The 15,966-nt window shown below is 37.7% G+C and overlaps 1 protein-coding gene across 3 annotated transcripts; it reads right to left on the minus strand.

Moving 5' to 3' along the window:
• Nucleotides 1-9,287: 9,287 nt before the first annotated feature.
• Nucleotides 9,288-13,035, minus strand: LOC116257312 (UDP-glucose 6-dehydrogenase 5-like). Of its 3 annotated transcripts, none has more exons than XM_031633930.2 (2): nt 12,794-13,035; nt 9,288-10,926 (listed from the first exon to the last, which is right to left on the minus strand). In XM_031633930.2, the coding sequence occupies exon 2, from the start codon at nt 10,915-10,917 to the stop codon at nt 9,475-9,477; it is 1,443 nt and encodes a 480-aa protein (XP_031489790.1). In that variant the 5' UTR covers nt 10,918-10,926; nt 12,794-13,035; the 3' UTR covers nt 9,288-9,474. The 3 variants fall into 3 exon arrangements, with proteins under 3 accessions (XP_031489790.1, XP_031489788.1, XP_031489787.1); XM_031633928.2 differs by lacking the exon at nt 12,794-13,035 and adding an exon at nt 12,570-12,761; XM_031633927.2 differs by lacking the exon at nt 12,794-13,035 and adding an exon at nt 12,262-12,511.
• Between the last annotated feature and the right edge of the window lie 2,931 nt (nt 13,036-15,966).

The raw sequence follows: 15,966 nt of genomic DNA on the forward strand, positions 1-15,966 counted from the left end.
ATTATCATTTCTTGCTCAGCATGGCGTTTCCTGGCCCGTGACCAAGGTGGGGACTGATTGAGGACATTTTCCAGCGACTTTTTCCTAATGTTTTTCGGTGCCCCCATTCCATCGACTTCCGGCGAACGAAATCGGCGCCTTTGGCGAGCACTTCTTCCTTACGTTGGTTTTGCCCTGAGTTTTTGGTCGCATAAGATTTCCAATGTTGGCCAGCAATGTCTGCCTCCACAGAGTACTTCATCCCTGTTATGAAAATAAAAAAGAAGAGGCAAGATGCCATTGCCTGGGTAGCATTTCCTGCCATCATCATTCAACAGAGGGTGGCTGGCTGCAAGCGCAAGTTGCCGCCCTCTGGAGAGAGGCCAGCCACTAGCTTCCAGAAGGAGAAACCACGGCTGCCTTCCGCACCTTCCCTTGTTTTTTCGCTTATAAACTGTTTAAGATCATTTTAAGCGTAATCGATCGAATCTAAATCTGGTCTTGATTCCATTTGAACCAACCCAATCCAATGAAGCATTGTGGATATGGTCTTCAAGCCGAATCTGGAATTTTTGATGTTCTGGTTTCTGGTCTGATCGATTTATAATCTAACTTCCTTAACTGGTTCTGGATTATTGGCATAGAGAAATAGAACCATTTTGATCCCAAGCCAACGGTTCCAAAATTGAGCAGATCGCTCTGAACTGATCTGGGAGTGGATCTGGCCGGCTCTTCAGGTTTTGGGATCGGTTTGATGGATTCCAGACCAGCTGCTAATATCTCAGGCCTTTTCGGTCTCATCTGACTTCTGAAGCTGGTTTCTGATGCTTTATGACCGGTTCATTGTACTTAATTTAAACCCCTTCCGTCTATAAGTGGACCAGTTCGTAAGGTTATGGAAGTGTTTCCTTGTTTTATCATTCTGGTTTGCAAGGTTTCAATGCCAGTCCATAAGGTTTTTCAATTACTTTATTGCTTTCCTCAACCAGTTCATAGCATTTTTCTTACTGGTATACAGACATTTTTAATCAATTTTTGCATGTTTTTTTTTTCCAATTTTTCATTGTTCTAGGCTTCTTAGTGTTGGTTTTATTTTCTCCGCTCGTAGTTAGTAGAGGGACTCTCGTGCCTACTTTCATATTTCCAATAACGTAGAAACATTTCTAAGAAAAAAGGAGCCTGCAAAGTATGAAAGAAACAACTCCCAGGAAATGTGTTCACATATAAAGGTTGTTGGCACTTGCAAAGTTCTTTTTAACGCTGCTTTTTGTATGAATTTAGTTGATGCACTCTATGTGTTCTATGATATGGGAAAAAGGTCTATGTTTATTTCAAGACGTGACAAACTTGGTTTCTAAATTATTTATTTATAAGACTGGTTACAAATGGTTTTGGATGCACCTCTGATATATTCTAAAGGGAGAAAACTTGGTTTCTGTTTGAGAACTTTTAGCCATTAAAAATGACAACTGATGTCGTAGAATTCAAGATCAGTTGCGTATGCTCTGGTATCGCCGACTGGAACATATATGGAAGGAAATAATTCAAAAACATGTAAAGGGAAGGAGACGAAGTTCGTTTATTTTATGGTTTGAGAACCATGTATAGATTGTACAAAGTGCACAAACTAATACAGACAAAAAATATCAAAGAAAAGTAGTTTTGTACGGAAAACAATCTATACAGGGGTTGTAGACCCTTTCTATATATATACATAAGTGAAAAATATTTGCTACCTATACTGATGATTTTTTCAGATATAAGTATTTTTACCTCTTATTTGAAACTTATCATAAAACGCTATAAAAGGAGATAGAAAAGCAAATTGGTAAGATTCTTAGGATGATGAGGATAGGTAGAGATGCCAAATTATTTTGTCAAGATGGACAAAAGAAAGAACCATTAGTGTGGTTTCTAAAAGAAGAAAATGTTGCCAAGTAATGGTTATATATGTCAAAATGGCGTAGCCAAAAGAACTATATACTTGAAAAAAAAGGGAAAAGTAGTGTCAAATTACTCCACCCTTCCAATAATTCAAGAGAGTGAAATCCTAAATATGCAGATTTTGCATAAGATTTCTGCTAAAGGTTGTTAAAAAAAACTCCATATAAGCTATGAATAGACAGGTGACTTTCTTTATGGTAAATGCATATATGAGATCGCCTTCTTGAGGCTAAGTTGTATATATTTCATCGTAAAGTCTAAAAATAGCAAAATAAATAAGGCAGAATTCCTAAAAGATGAATATGTTGGAGTTGGTGAATTACAAAAGTTCAAAATCACACTTCCAAATTGACTTTTTCTCAAACAAGGATAAAGAAGGTAGTCTGGTCTACGATGCACCACCTCTAAAAAAAAGTTTATTGTGCATAATGCTAGCCAACATGATCAACGTGCTCAAATTCGAAATAAATATCAAATAATGCCCACATGGAGATCCACAAGAGTAGGAAAATCTATTAGTCACATAGACTAGTTTCCATTTTTGTCTTGTATATTTGCCTTTACCTTCTATATTCCATTTCAGGTTTATGTTCTGAAAGTGCTATTTAACGGTACCTCGAGCTGCTCTTATATTTCTTTCTTGCTAGCTAGAAGTCGATGGTGGAAATACGTCAACAATAGTCTCCTCGCCTTCTGGCACTGAATTTATTAATCCTTTGTGTTTGATGCCCATCCATGGATATTTTACCAGGAAAAATCAGTTCCTAGAATTGGGTAGGAGAGAATCTTTTTCCACCCATTCCATTTTTTTGTGTTTGATAGACACAAAATTTCAAGCGTTTGAAGAGCATGGAAGAAGATCCTGGACAAAATTTTAAATCACTTCTCCCCAACAAAACAAACTGTTAACGCCCAATAAGGGAAAACCAAACTCCAACCAATAGAACAGACTGTTTACACCCAATAAGGAAAAGTCAACTCCCAACAAAACATACCACTGGCACCCCAGTAATGGAAAACCAGGCTACTCAAATGGTAAAAAAGAAAAACAAAAAAAACGCCCTTCTCACTTTCTCTCTGTCTGTCTGTCTGTCTGTCTATCTGTCTCTACCATCACAGTCAGCTTGCAACTTGAACAGATATTTTCTTAACGTTTCAAACACAACATTCAAGTTCAGGCTGCATTCAACAAGCAAATGGATCGTGGAAAAGAGAGAAACATCCTGCCCATGAAACAAGGAAAAACACCACAAAATAATCTTGCTTTCGTATGAAAAACATTTGAACCTGAAAACGTAAATGAAACAACGTTTAAGCAATTGAAGTACCCCCTGCGCATTGCTTAGTATCTTGTTTCATGTCTTTAATACAACTTCCAGTAATTTGCGAGAAGAATCGACTTAACTTCAATTCCTTGCAGGCATCCTATAAGTGCCACATTCCTTACATGTCAATGTTTCAGAAACTCCCTACACTATATATGACATAAATATGCATCGTATTGTTGAAAATTATGTAGAAGTAAAAGAAGACATGCATGGTCATAGAAAAATTTGAAGCCACTCTGTCATTTCTCAACATCGTTAAGTAATGCTAATATTTCGAACTGACTTATGAAAGCATTATAAATAAATAAAAACTAAAAACAAAAGTTGTCAACCAATGTCAGGTAGGTTTGACTATGCACACCATTTAAATATACTGATGTATCATCTAATGTATGAATTGTATCATGTTGGGCATGGAAATACAAAGCTAAGCATATTGCATAACTAAACTGAAGTGTCTTATTGATGCAGTGGGATGGAAGATTCTACTCTAAATCACAATCAACTACATATATTAATGAAATGAAGGTAATAATTAATGTTTGAAATAATCCCCATGGGGGTTGGTGTAATGGTGGAGGCAGGGGCTGGTAGGCAGCCAGTCTCCCCCCTTTGTCTCAATTTTCCAAGATATCCTTGAAATTTCTAAATCGCCCTTGATTTCACCCGAAACTAATGTTTGAATAAACTAAAAGGATAAATGACAAAAAAAGAAGCCATATTTTCTTCCAATCGTTTACAGAGCTTACTCGAGTTTTATGGTCAACCTAGGAAAAGAATAATAAATTAAATGGGTCTACAAGTAAAACTATCCGACAACTTGAAAACTCAGCTGGCTTTGCTATGCTTGCAGTACACCTCCTTTGCCCTTTTGTCAGTTGAGTTAACCTCTTCAATTGTGCCTTAGCTTGACATAGATCTCGACTCACACTAGGATCTATGTTGGTGTTCTCAAATAATGCTCCCTTCTGAGACAGATCCCTAGACGTGCTTAGCAAGTATGGATCAACCATGCTTTTTCGGATCTACTTTGCATCATTCTCCCTTGTCTGAAACAAATTCAACTCTGATGAATTTGACACATCATGATACAAAGAGAAATAAAAAATGTTGAAGATGAGTAATATGTTCCAATCACCCAACAAATCAATCAAGAATACATTGTAATTAAACTTTTAGGGGATCCTAAATGGACCATATTTTGGCCTCTTATACACACTCGTTCAAAAAGCTCTATACATAAGTAGAGCATAACTAGATCCCCAACCTCTAGAAACTCCTTTTAGGATAATCTTATAAACCTAATAGCTTTAACTGGCTTCCCTGCAGTATGAAATCCTAGCTCCTTGAGGGGAAGAAGTTTGGTAGTTGTCCCATAAACTCTAATAGTGTGTGTGTTTTTATGACTATCATGGATGATCTTCCTGAAATCCTGTTAGGTGGCACACATCCACTGAAGCAATGGCACATCATATGGTATCATTATAGCGTGATTATGTAGAGAACTTAACAAGTCACCTATTCACAATAGAACACTCATTTTGTTACGTGCCTACTGTCTGACATGTTCCCCTACCGGATTCCTTCATGGGCCTCTTAGTCATTACCTCAATCACCCTTCTTCAGGTCACCTTGCACACCACAATCACCCTTCATCATGGCTAGCTTGAGTCTCCTACCAGATTCCTTGATGGACCAATTAGCCGTCGCCTCAACCATCTTCCTTCCTTAGGGTATCTTGCACATCTTCACAACATTACATCTACAAAGACGTGTGTTCGCTGGATTCTAGTTGCATATTAGTCTAGCCACATTCCTTGTGTGGTTATTATAAAAAATGAAGGATAACCTCAAAAATCTTCTCATCTTAATAGAATTAGCTTAAAACATGTGTGGTTATTATGTTCACCTTGACTGCTGAGTCTTGTATGGAGTTGTCAAGAGCTGACAACTCTCGAGTCTTTGATGGTTCCTTCACAGGTTTCCTGTCGTCCTGGGTTCGCACAGTTTGAGAGAGAAGGGTGACTAGCAGTGTCGTCCCAAAGATTGTTGTGTTGACATTTTAGTTGGTCGGTCTTAAATTTGTTGCACCCTATACACTTTTTCTACATGAATTTGTACTAAATTTCCTAGGAGATTTAGAGGCTTCTTGCCACTAGGAACTCCTAACTCCACCTGAAACGTAGGTTGGAAGCCCAGGGCAATCTCAACGCATAGTCTAGAAAATGCATTCTAGAACAAGTTTTCATGAAGGGGTTGACGCCGAGTTGCACACCTTCCAATCCCTGATCGATGTCTTTGAACACCTGCAAGTGCCAAAGGTCTGGGTGCAAGTTGAGGAGATAAATCAAGATTGGGCATTTTCACACTCTAATCAACAATAGCTTCTTCATCTAAGACGCCATCTACTTGACACCAGTAGTTTGCGGGCAACCTTGATGTGCTCTTCTCGAGAATCTCGACAAATGCTTCTGAGCATTTCAGATAGGGACAAGCAAACCTTCCCCATCCAGAAATGCAAAAAATATTGGAGTTTGCGACCCAGGTGACTAACACTTCAGTGGTTCCAATGCAAAGCCATAATTAGTACTTACCTTTGAAAGGTCATCCATTTTGAAGGCAATATTTGACCAAGAATTTAGCTGGGTGGGGCGGCGGGGTTGGGGGCGGGGGGTGGGGCTTGGAGGGAATATGCATTGGGGACTTAGCCTTGTTGAGGTTATCGTTTCTTAGGGGCTACCTTCTTTTCTCTCCACCGATGGCCAGAGTCTGGGATAGGCTCCATCTCCATCTTTGTCACCTTTCCTCTAGATGGAAGGGTCTCTCATGAATGGGAGGTCGGAGCCCATTGAGCTTGCTAGGCACAGTGTCATTGCTTAGTTGCCTTTTCAAGTGGACCTGGTTATATACGCTGGCCCCATGTATATATTTTCATGCGTCAAATTAATAATGATAAAAAAATGTCCATGATTAAGACAAAAAGAAACTTTTGTTAAGGATAAAAAAGAAACTCCCAAACATAATATTTGTGGTATAGGCATATCGTTATGACCAATATTTCTCTTTAAGTGGTAAAAAAAGTGTCTTTGTTTTTTCGTCTCGCTCATAGCCTTATCTCATTATCTCATAAATATTTTATTCTCATAAACATTATCTCATACATCTGTTCATTATCTCCTTATCTTATAAATCATTTGCAAGTTCATGCACATTCTTTCATACTTATGTTTAGCATTATCTCATACATCCATTATTATCTCATATACCTAGTTGTTATCTCATACACATTATCTTATACCTATTTGTTATCTCATATCTATTTATTATTTCATACTTATTTATTATCTCATACACTTTATCTCACATACATATATAATGTTTGGACATGAAAGTAAATATGTATATTAGTAATAGGGTCCACACCTGGCGTATACACGGAGGTGGTGTACAAAATCGGTCACTCTTTCAAGAAGCTTTTGAACGGCCTCTCTCTCTTTTTCACACACACACACACATATATATATATATACACACACACACAAAAAAAGCAATAAATTAAATTGCTGTTTACAACTTTAAAAAACAGGTTTTTTTTAAAAAATGTTAAAACTGAAAAAAATCGTTTTAAATGCATTTTTAACGCGTTTTTTTCACTTTTTTTTAATTTTTAATGCCAAACAGTTTTTTTTTTTATCTTTTATTTGTTGCAAATCTACTTATTCTTTATGTTTGTGTTATTAGTTTCTCACTTATTTAATTTTCCTCCTATTTTTAGTTTTTTTTTGTTTAAAAAAAAATTATCATATTTTTTCCAAACTCGTTGTATGCGTTCATGGTGTAAGTCGGTAAGGTAAAGAAAAAACCACATTTAGAACCAAACAAAGATGCACGGTAAGATAGGACGGTAGGACCATGACAGTGTCCAGCAGTTAGCATCTGGCTAGATAGGCCATGACGTCGGGTGGGCTTATTCAGCAGCTTCTCCATCTCCTTCGGGATGCTCATCAGCTGGTTGAGCGTCGACAGCAGCGGCTGCTCCACCATCACCACATCCATTTTCCTACACCTTTTGCTTTTCCCCTTCTTGGTGGTGCGGAATTGGTTTCTGCGTCTGCAAATGGAGATTCGAGAGCACGATCGCGGTTTGATTCTTGCTCTTGGGGTTTGATCGAACGATTGTTGATGGGGGAACCACAAGTGCAGCGGCCCAATTTATAAGGGAATCAAAGACGTTACAGAGAGAACTAGAAGGTGCCCGATGGAGGGAGACGGTGATTTCCCGAAGCTTCTTTCTTGCCTCTCGAGATTTTTAGAGCATTCCGTATTGCTTGGACGCAGCAAAAGAATCTTCTGGAGGGTTTGCTTGAATTGATTCCGCTATCTTTACATTTAATAAATTAAGATAAGATCCATAGTTTTCCAATTTGAGTTCAATCTGATCTGTTATATGTTTATAATTGATAAACCAAGCTAAGATCCAAATATGCATTCCGTGTGTGCTCTCCTGTCATGGATCTCTTTTAGGGCCTAGTAGTGTTATATCTGATTTTTCAGGATCTATATGGTTGAGCACTCTTGAAATTCCATGATTTCTGGGTTTTGTTGTAGTTAACCATGTTACGTGGATGTTCCATTAAAAAGTTATCTTTCAATGGTCACCTAAAAAGTCTCTCATTCATTTTACAATGTCTATCAAACACAGTTAAATTTACCAAGTTAAATTCTTCATGTGCATCAAACATGACTTCAAATTGGAAGAGGGTTAAATTTCATTCTATTTTTTTTTTTCAGAAAAATTTTCTAGAAAAATTTACCACGTTAAATTCTTTCTTATGCATCAAACGCCCCTTAAGGCACTCACCAGGTATTTGCTCGCCCTGTATTTGATAGAACAGGCCAGTTAACATGAGCGGCTGCTTATCCTGATGTGACCCAAAATTCATATTTGCACTCCCTGCACAAGGTTGATTCTGCAACCAGTTTGTTCCTCCATAGCCTGCTTCCTTATTGGATCTCTCTCTCTCTCTCTCCCCAAGCATCGATTCTGGCCCAACTAAATGCATGTAAATGGAATCAAAATTTTCACGTTACCAGAAAGAAAAAAAGGAATCATGTTATGATGATGCAAAAGTACTCACAATTTAGTCAATCATGCATGTGACTACGTGCACGTTCTCATCTCTGTTGGAATTTGTTTAATCAAGAAGAAAAAAAGTCCAATTTCCAATTTTTTTATATTTCTTTTTCGATTACATATTTGAGTCCCTTCCAGCACAGATTTCTGTGTCGTCGCTGGCTCTAAACTTTCAGGTTGAAGCAGACCAAGAATCTCTCTCCCTAAGAAAAGGTTCGGTTAACATCGATTTTTCTTTTTTCTTTTTTTTTTTTTTTTGGTGAGAAAAGGGAAATTTGGGTGGTCTCCGCTACTTGGACAACTAAAATATGACACAATAAATAAACACTTCCTACACTGTCAATTTTTTGCATATCTAGAAATCATGTAATTTTCATGAACAGAAATCAGCACCAGTATGGCTCAATTGGCACGAAGAAGAGAACCCGAGTGAATACATAAATTACATAGGAAACAAGACCAGTTCCATTTTTACAGAAAGCGAGAAGCACATTTTCCAACCAGACTACATGTCCCAGATCGATTTGGATATGACTCCATGTGCATGAATGTGCAGCACAGTCATCAAGCCATATCATGTAGCATACCACCTGCTTAGTCACTGACAGCAGAAAGCGACCAAGCAGATCATACGTTTACAAGATTTCAACCTTGCATTAGATTCTAGAAAGCAATGTGTTCTCTAGCACTCTGAATGCTGCTTTCGTTATTCACAGGCACTTGACCAGTTCCGATGACTCATTGAGACATTACAACCATATGATTTGCTCCAACCTTTTGAAGAATGAACATTTCAGATTCTTAGATTGAAGACACAGAATCATCGCCAATGTGAAAGTTATTATATGTCATAAAAAAAAAGGCACCCATGTCATTTAAGAGAAAAACATAACAACTGCAAGTAGACAAATTTGCCAATTATTAGAAATCAATTTTTAGTTCAAATGTTAAGCAATGGGTCCGTCCAGAAGTAAAAAATTATATGTAAAGGAACTTTTTCAAGGAGAAGCCAAAAATCAAATCACAGAGACCATGAATAAGCTGATTTGGAATAAGTATCCTATGACACGGTAACCTTCTTTCTTCTCTCTATACCATTGTTGGCATATTCTTGACCCATGGATCCAGAGGCTTGCCAATGGAGTAAACTATAAAACCAATTTTCCTCAGTTTTTCAAGATCAAGAATATTCCTCCCATCAAACACAAAAGCTGGCTTCTGCATGTCTGTATAGATCCTCTCAAAATCCAACTTCTTGAATTCATCCCACTCCGTGACAATGCAAATTCCATGAGCACTCTTGGTGGCTTCATAAGCATCCCATACCACATTCACCTGCTTAACAGAAGTTGGGCTTTTCGGCTGCAAACTGCCTTGGTAACCCCAATCAGACTTGATCATGGAAAGTTCCCTTCTAATTTGATCTTCGGTCACCTGAGGATCATAGATGCTGATGTTTGCCTTATCCCTCAGAAGGCCATTGCAAACATCGATTGCAGGTGTCTCTTGAGTATCCCCTGTGTCTTTCTTGAAAGCAAAACCCAACACTGCAATCTTCTTCCCACAAACAGTGTTAAACATGGATGATACTACTCGGTTCACAAACCGAGATTTCTGGTAATCATTGATCTTTATCACCTGCTTCCAGTAATTTGCAACCTCAAACAACCCATTGCATTCACAAATGTAAATCAGGTTCAAAATGTCCTTCTGGAAGCAGGATCCACCAAAACCAACACTTGAATTTAAGAACTTTGGACCAATTCTTGAATCTTTACCAACAGCATGCGCAACTTCTAAGATATTGGCTCCAGTTGCTTCACAAAGAGCAGATATTGCATTCATAGAGGAGATGCGTTGAGCCAGGAAGGCATTGGCGGCCAACTTAGACAGCTCGGCAGACCATAAATTGGTCGTGATGATCTGATCTTCAGGCACCCAATGAGCATAAACTTCTTTAAGAGTCTGTACAGCCCTTCTGCCTTCCAGAGTCTCCCGACCTCCAATCAGCACCCTATCAGGTTTAAGAAGATCCTGAACTGCAGTACCTTCAGCCAAAAACTCAGGGTTGGAAAGGATGTGAAATTTGATGCCTTTTCTGTTATATGTCAAGATCTTCTCAATTGCTTCTGCTGTTTTAACAGGAACTGTGGATTTCTCAACAACAATCTTATCAGTCTTTGAGACATCAGCTATCATGCGAGCAGCACTTTCCCAGTAAGTGAGGTCAGCTGCTTTTCCAGCTCCAAGACCTCTGGTTTTTGTGGGTGTATTTACTGAAACAAATATAATATCTGAATCAGAGATATGTTTCTCTATGTTAGTGCTGAAGAAGAGATTCTTTCCCCTGCAACTTTTGACAACATCTTCAAGGCCTGGTTCATAGATAGGAAGTTGATCACTATTCCAGGCAGCAATACGTGAAACAGATATGTCAACAACAACAACTTCAATTTTTGGACATTTGCTAGCAATCACAGCCATGGTCGGCCCCCCTACATAGCCAGCACCAAGGCAACATATCTTCACCATTTTATTCAACTGCAAAATGAAGACAAACAACATGTGATTAAACCAAATGCACTTAAAAGGGGCGTGAGAGTGTCTAATGTGACAGTCTAAATTAACCTGTCTATAAAATTCAGAAAATAGAGTATAAAGATAACCATCCAAACCATTTGATACCACAATATATATAGGGTTCACAGAATATGACCGCTTATATGCATTGACTCAATCTTTTGATCTAAATTAAATGATTATAAAGGGTGCTAATTCATGAAAAAAGACAACTAAAAAAAGGTAACAAGTATCTCACTTTTTGAAGGATTATTTTACGACTTCATTTGTGAACCATCTAAATCATGTTGATGGGAGGTTGAGATTAGGGTGCACCACAAGTACTCACGTTTCAAGAAGACCAGTCACAGTTTCTCAGTTGGATATGAATATCATCCGGTCCGCTCATAATTTAGAACACACAACAGTCTAAAGCAGTGTATAACAGACCAGAGGTCTGGCTTTGGAATTTGGATTTGGTCAAGTATGTTATGATATCTAAAACAACTAATAAGATAAATGTCATAATGGAAGCGCTGGGGAAGACAAAAGGAAGAAAAATGATGAAAAAAGAGAGCTAACAAACATCACTAGAGAGATGTGAAAGCAGCATTTTCAAGTCTCTATTCATGTTGAGGAAAGTGGAAAATTGACAGTCACATACAGAACAAGGAACCAGAAGGGAAGAATCAGTAAACAAAAACCAAGCAAGCCTGCAGTTATTACAAACAAGAAATCAACCCACAGCTTGAAAAATTTCTCCAGCTGCACCCTAGCAACAGTAATACTGGTCAGAATTGTGCATGTCAGGAAACGAAAAGACTTGAGTTACACAAGCGTACTACTACCAAGATAAAAGAAAATCAGTATATCAAATGGTTATAACCATCAAAAAGTGTTTAGCTCGATGGGCAATTTCAAAATTAAACCTGCAAAAAAAACGTCATAGAGGCACCATGCATGTACTGGAGTTTTTGCTAAAAGTGGACATAATGCATCGAATGATCAGATCTTCTAACATGAAATGCATGTCCAATGCGAGGATCCATCAGTTTAAAACTAAAAAGGAAAACATCAATACTCAGATGATTGAACCGAGTCTTTTTTTTTTTGTGACAAGAAAACACTACCTAAATCATCAGATAAACATAAAAGGACAACCTAGCGAATTCAAGACAAGACCAATAAAACCAAACAGAGTACCCTTTATGCTGCATGAAACAGAAAAAAAACACAGAAGAAAGGAAGCACAAGGGGTACTCTGTTTGGTTTTGGTGGTACTCTGTTTGGAAACTCGGAAACATAAAGATATACCACCTGTTGTAAACCACAGAATAAAGGAAGCATAAAGAATAAACAGGGAAACTGTTGATGCTGAAACTGACAAACAGGAAACCACCAACTCAACACGGAAGCAATCAGATCAACGTTTTCATTTATAACTACTCAAATGCCTTGCAAGAAGGAATAGGCAGTCTGCAGTCACTATTTATGGAGAAGCTATGAATTCACAACCAATGCAGAAGCAGGAGAGGAACTGAGGATAATAGTCCTTCCTTCCCTGCATGACAAATCTCGAGGAATCAACCCCTTATATATGCAACAGCCATTTGAGATACACCCACCTGTGAATATTTTATATCTGCTCGTGAAGTACTTTTACCAACAAAAGACACAGGGAACGATTGCTCCGGAAACGAAGAAAGTAGACCACCAGGATTCAGTATATAGAACCAGCATACTGATCACCATGAGATGGAGGAAATAAAGAAACCCCAGAAAACTAAAACAAGCGCAAATATTTTTTCTTCCCGAGATTTTCGTATGGGGGTCACGAGATTTCTTTTACCTCTGAAATCGGGATTCTTCTTTAACGCCAAAAAAAGCGGCGTGAGCAGCACCCAGAATTGTCAAAAACTGGTGAAGCCGTTGACACGGAAAGAATCTTAATTGATGGTGACAGGTAATGCGTGAAATGGAACAAAAGCTTTCGTTGAAACCGTTAGTTTGAGAGCAAATGAAGCATGAAGGAAGCAGGGAGGTGGACATAAAACGTGCACTACAATTGTGGGGAACGAAAGGTTTTCTGCTTTTTTTTCTTCAGGCCCTTTGATGGTGTGGAAATATAGAGTTGAAAATATACTTTTAGAAATATATTTTTTAAAATAAATATTAATAAAAAAACAAGTTAAACATTTGAATGAATGACAAAAACACGCTGTCTCGGCTACTGCATGGAGTCACTTGAATGATGATGCAATCACACTAAATAGGCGGTTAAATCAAATTTTTTGAAACGTGAGAATGCTTTAGAGAGACACTGTATCTTTTTCATTTGGCCTGTACCGAGTACATTCGATGTTGAGTTCTCGTATATTTATTTAAAAGTATAACTAGTTTCAACCTCCTTCTAGTGAGAATTCATTTTGAATGAGCACAAAAAGTATTTCATCCTATTATTTAACAAAATAGTTGAAGCCCTCACCTAACTCTTTGTATCGTGACCTATTTTGGTGGTTCAAAGTCAAGGTACTGCTCTTCATGTGCTTTAACTTGTATAGAGTTGATGTATGAAAATTCAAAATAAAAACTGGCTGTCTACTAGTTCTGTCCTAACCATTGCTCCCCGTCCCTTCATATACATGTTTCATTTCATTTGACGAGTTTTGTTTGTATGAGAACTCAGTCGCACCGAACCCGATGATTGATGAGATTCTCATCATTTTCGACCAAGGAGTGCCAAAACCAAGCTTGGTCATGGAGGAGCTATAGGACCGAACCCTGACTCTCTTTATGACGACAGCCAAGCCAAGTTCCTTTGCCTCCCTTTCATTCTGAACTGGTAACCGATTACTTTCTCCCTTTCAACCTCGGTGCTTCTTTTTTCTTAAAGAAAAAATCCACCTTTCTCGCCCAACTTGCCTTCATGCACAAACCATCGAGCACGTGACAAGAGAAGAATTGCAAAATCTGCGTGCCAATTTGACTTTGTTGTCAAGAAGTTTAATCACTCCATGCTTTGAACTTTCAAGTGGCGTTGTTCCTTGACCCTTAAGAGCCGGGCCTCGTCCGTGGCCTGCCTTTTGCTTAAAGGAAAGGAGATTTTGAGAGATAAATTATGTATGAAAGATTCTGGGAAACATGCCACAAGTATAAGATAAATTTAAAATAAATGAGGCAAGTGTTTGAATTAGCAGAACTGTTCGATGAAATTGAATTTTAAGAGTTCTATCGGCCAATTTTAATTAGCATAATGAGGATTTTAGGAATGTTAGGATGCCATGCTGCATAGCCTGCATTAAGTCTCAGTGCTAATATTTTGTTAGCTTGAGTTTTCCCTTAGTGATGTTCTTGTAAGCAGGGGTGGAGCCAGAAATATTTTATGACGGAGGCCAAATTATAGTTTCAAAATTTTGACAGGGGCTAAAATGTCATTTTAAAAAAAAAATTATAGGACAAACAAATTTTTTAAAAATTTACATGTAATTTTTTATTATTATTACTTTTTGATTGAGAGGTGGGGGGGGTAGGGGAGGTGGTTGAAGCAGGGCTCCTGCTGGCTCTGCCCCTGCTTGTAAAGCATGCACCCTCAATTAACAAAAAGGAGTATCACATGTTATGAATAGATGGTAAGAGGTAAATATGAAGGATGTCAAGTTGAAGACATTTGAATCAGATCCTAGACCTGCCGTTTTGCTATTATGAGGGTGTTGTCTTGTATAGAAATCTTAGTTAGTCCGAGCTACGTTCATCAGCAGCAAAGAGAGTAAAGTTCAAGGAATGCCTAACTGGTCTCCTTTTTTCTCCAAAAAAGAAATTCAAATGTCACCCAACTTCCGCCATTGTGCATTGTGCACCTGAATTTAAAAGATTATATGTAATGACTAATAACATGTCAAGAAATTTGGTCCACTTGGTTAGGGAGTTGAATTTAAGAGTTCTAAGTTGAAAAAGAAGTCAAGATTTTAATTGTGTTAATCCGCACGTCTTCGGGCATATATAGAACAATAAGAGTTTGGACTTCTAGCTCCAAGTTGCCAATTAGGAAAAAGGCATTACTGGCATTATGCAGATGCGAAGATAGTACTTATCTTCATTAGGATGATTATCCCTGATATCTTCCAACACTTAGAGTGTCCTTTTGGCCGTATGATGATAGCTTAAGTTTTGTTAGAAAGTAAACACGTGCACCATTCTTACGCTGATTATATTGAACCAAATTAATATGCTAATTATGAGGTATGGAGGCAACCTGGCAAATCGCATTTCCATTAATGTACGAACATCTAGTTAGTTAAACAAAGTGGACATCTATGCCATTTTTTATGGTAATTTTGCAGAAATACATAAAAATGATAAATGTGGAATATGCATGTGATCTACAAAATCATGTTTCTATTGCTCAAACATTGGATTTAGCAAAATATAGTAAAAATAAACGCTGTTCTTATAATAATTTTGTCAAAACAAATAAAAGAGTTAAGTGGCTCTTATGTATACAATCTACAAACCATGCTTACAATGTTTAAACATTGAGTGAGAAAAAGAAAGTGAACATACTCATGTTTTGGTTAATTCAGCAAGAGTGACATGCGCGTTGTCATTAACTCAGCATACTTCCATCATGTACATGAATGATGCGAAGAACTGAAAGTAAAACCATTGTGTTACTCAACTTTTGCATATCAAATTGATTGAACACATGAAAAAGGGACACACATACATTCTGAACTTCAATTAAATTTTCTTTATTAGATGGCAAAATTCATAGTGCTATTCAAGAAAAGGAACACACATGCCTTACATGTGAAATCATATAGGGATATTATGATAATGAATGTCACAAATATTTACCATGTGATGCTTATGCCTATCCATTATTCCTTATAAAGCTTTGACCTCAATGCAGTGAAATATTTTCTTCAAATGAAACGACCAACCATGCCACAAACCCTCTTAGAGGAAAGGTGAAAGGCAAAAAGAGTGAAAATGTTTATTCAGCTCCTATTATAGACCAATTGG

The sequence above is a fragment of the Nymphaea colorata genome, chromosome 7, assembly GCF_008831285.2.
Source record: "Nymphaea colorata isolate Beijing-Zhang1983 chromosome 7, ASM883128v2, whole genome shotgun sequence".
In the NCBI taxonomy this organism is placed as follows: Eukaryota; Viridiplantae; Streptophyta; class Magnoliopsida; order Nymphaeales; family Nymphaeaceae; genus Nymphaea; species Nymphaea colorata.

Coding starts and splice junctions, on each gene's coding strand:
- LOC116257312 (XM_031633927.2), bottom strand. CDS start 12,291: ATGCTTCCTTTATTCTGTGGTTTACAACAG. Junction 10,927..12,261: donor TATTCTGTGGTTTACAACAG/GTGGTATATCTT, acceptor TTCATTTTGCAG/TTGAATAAAATGGTGAAGAT.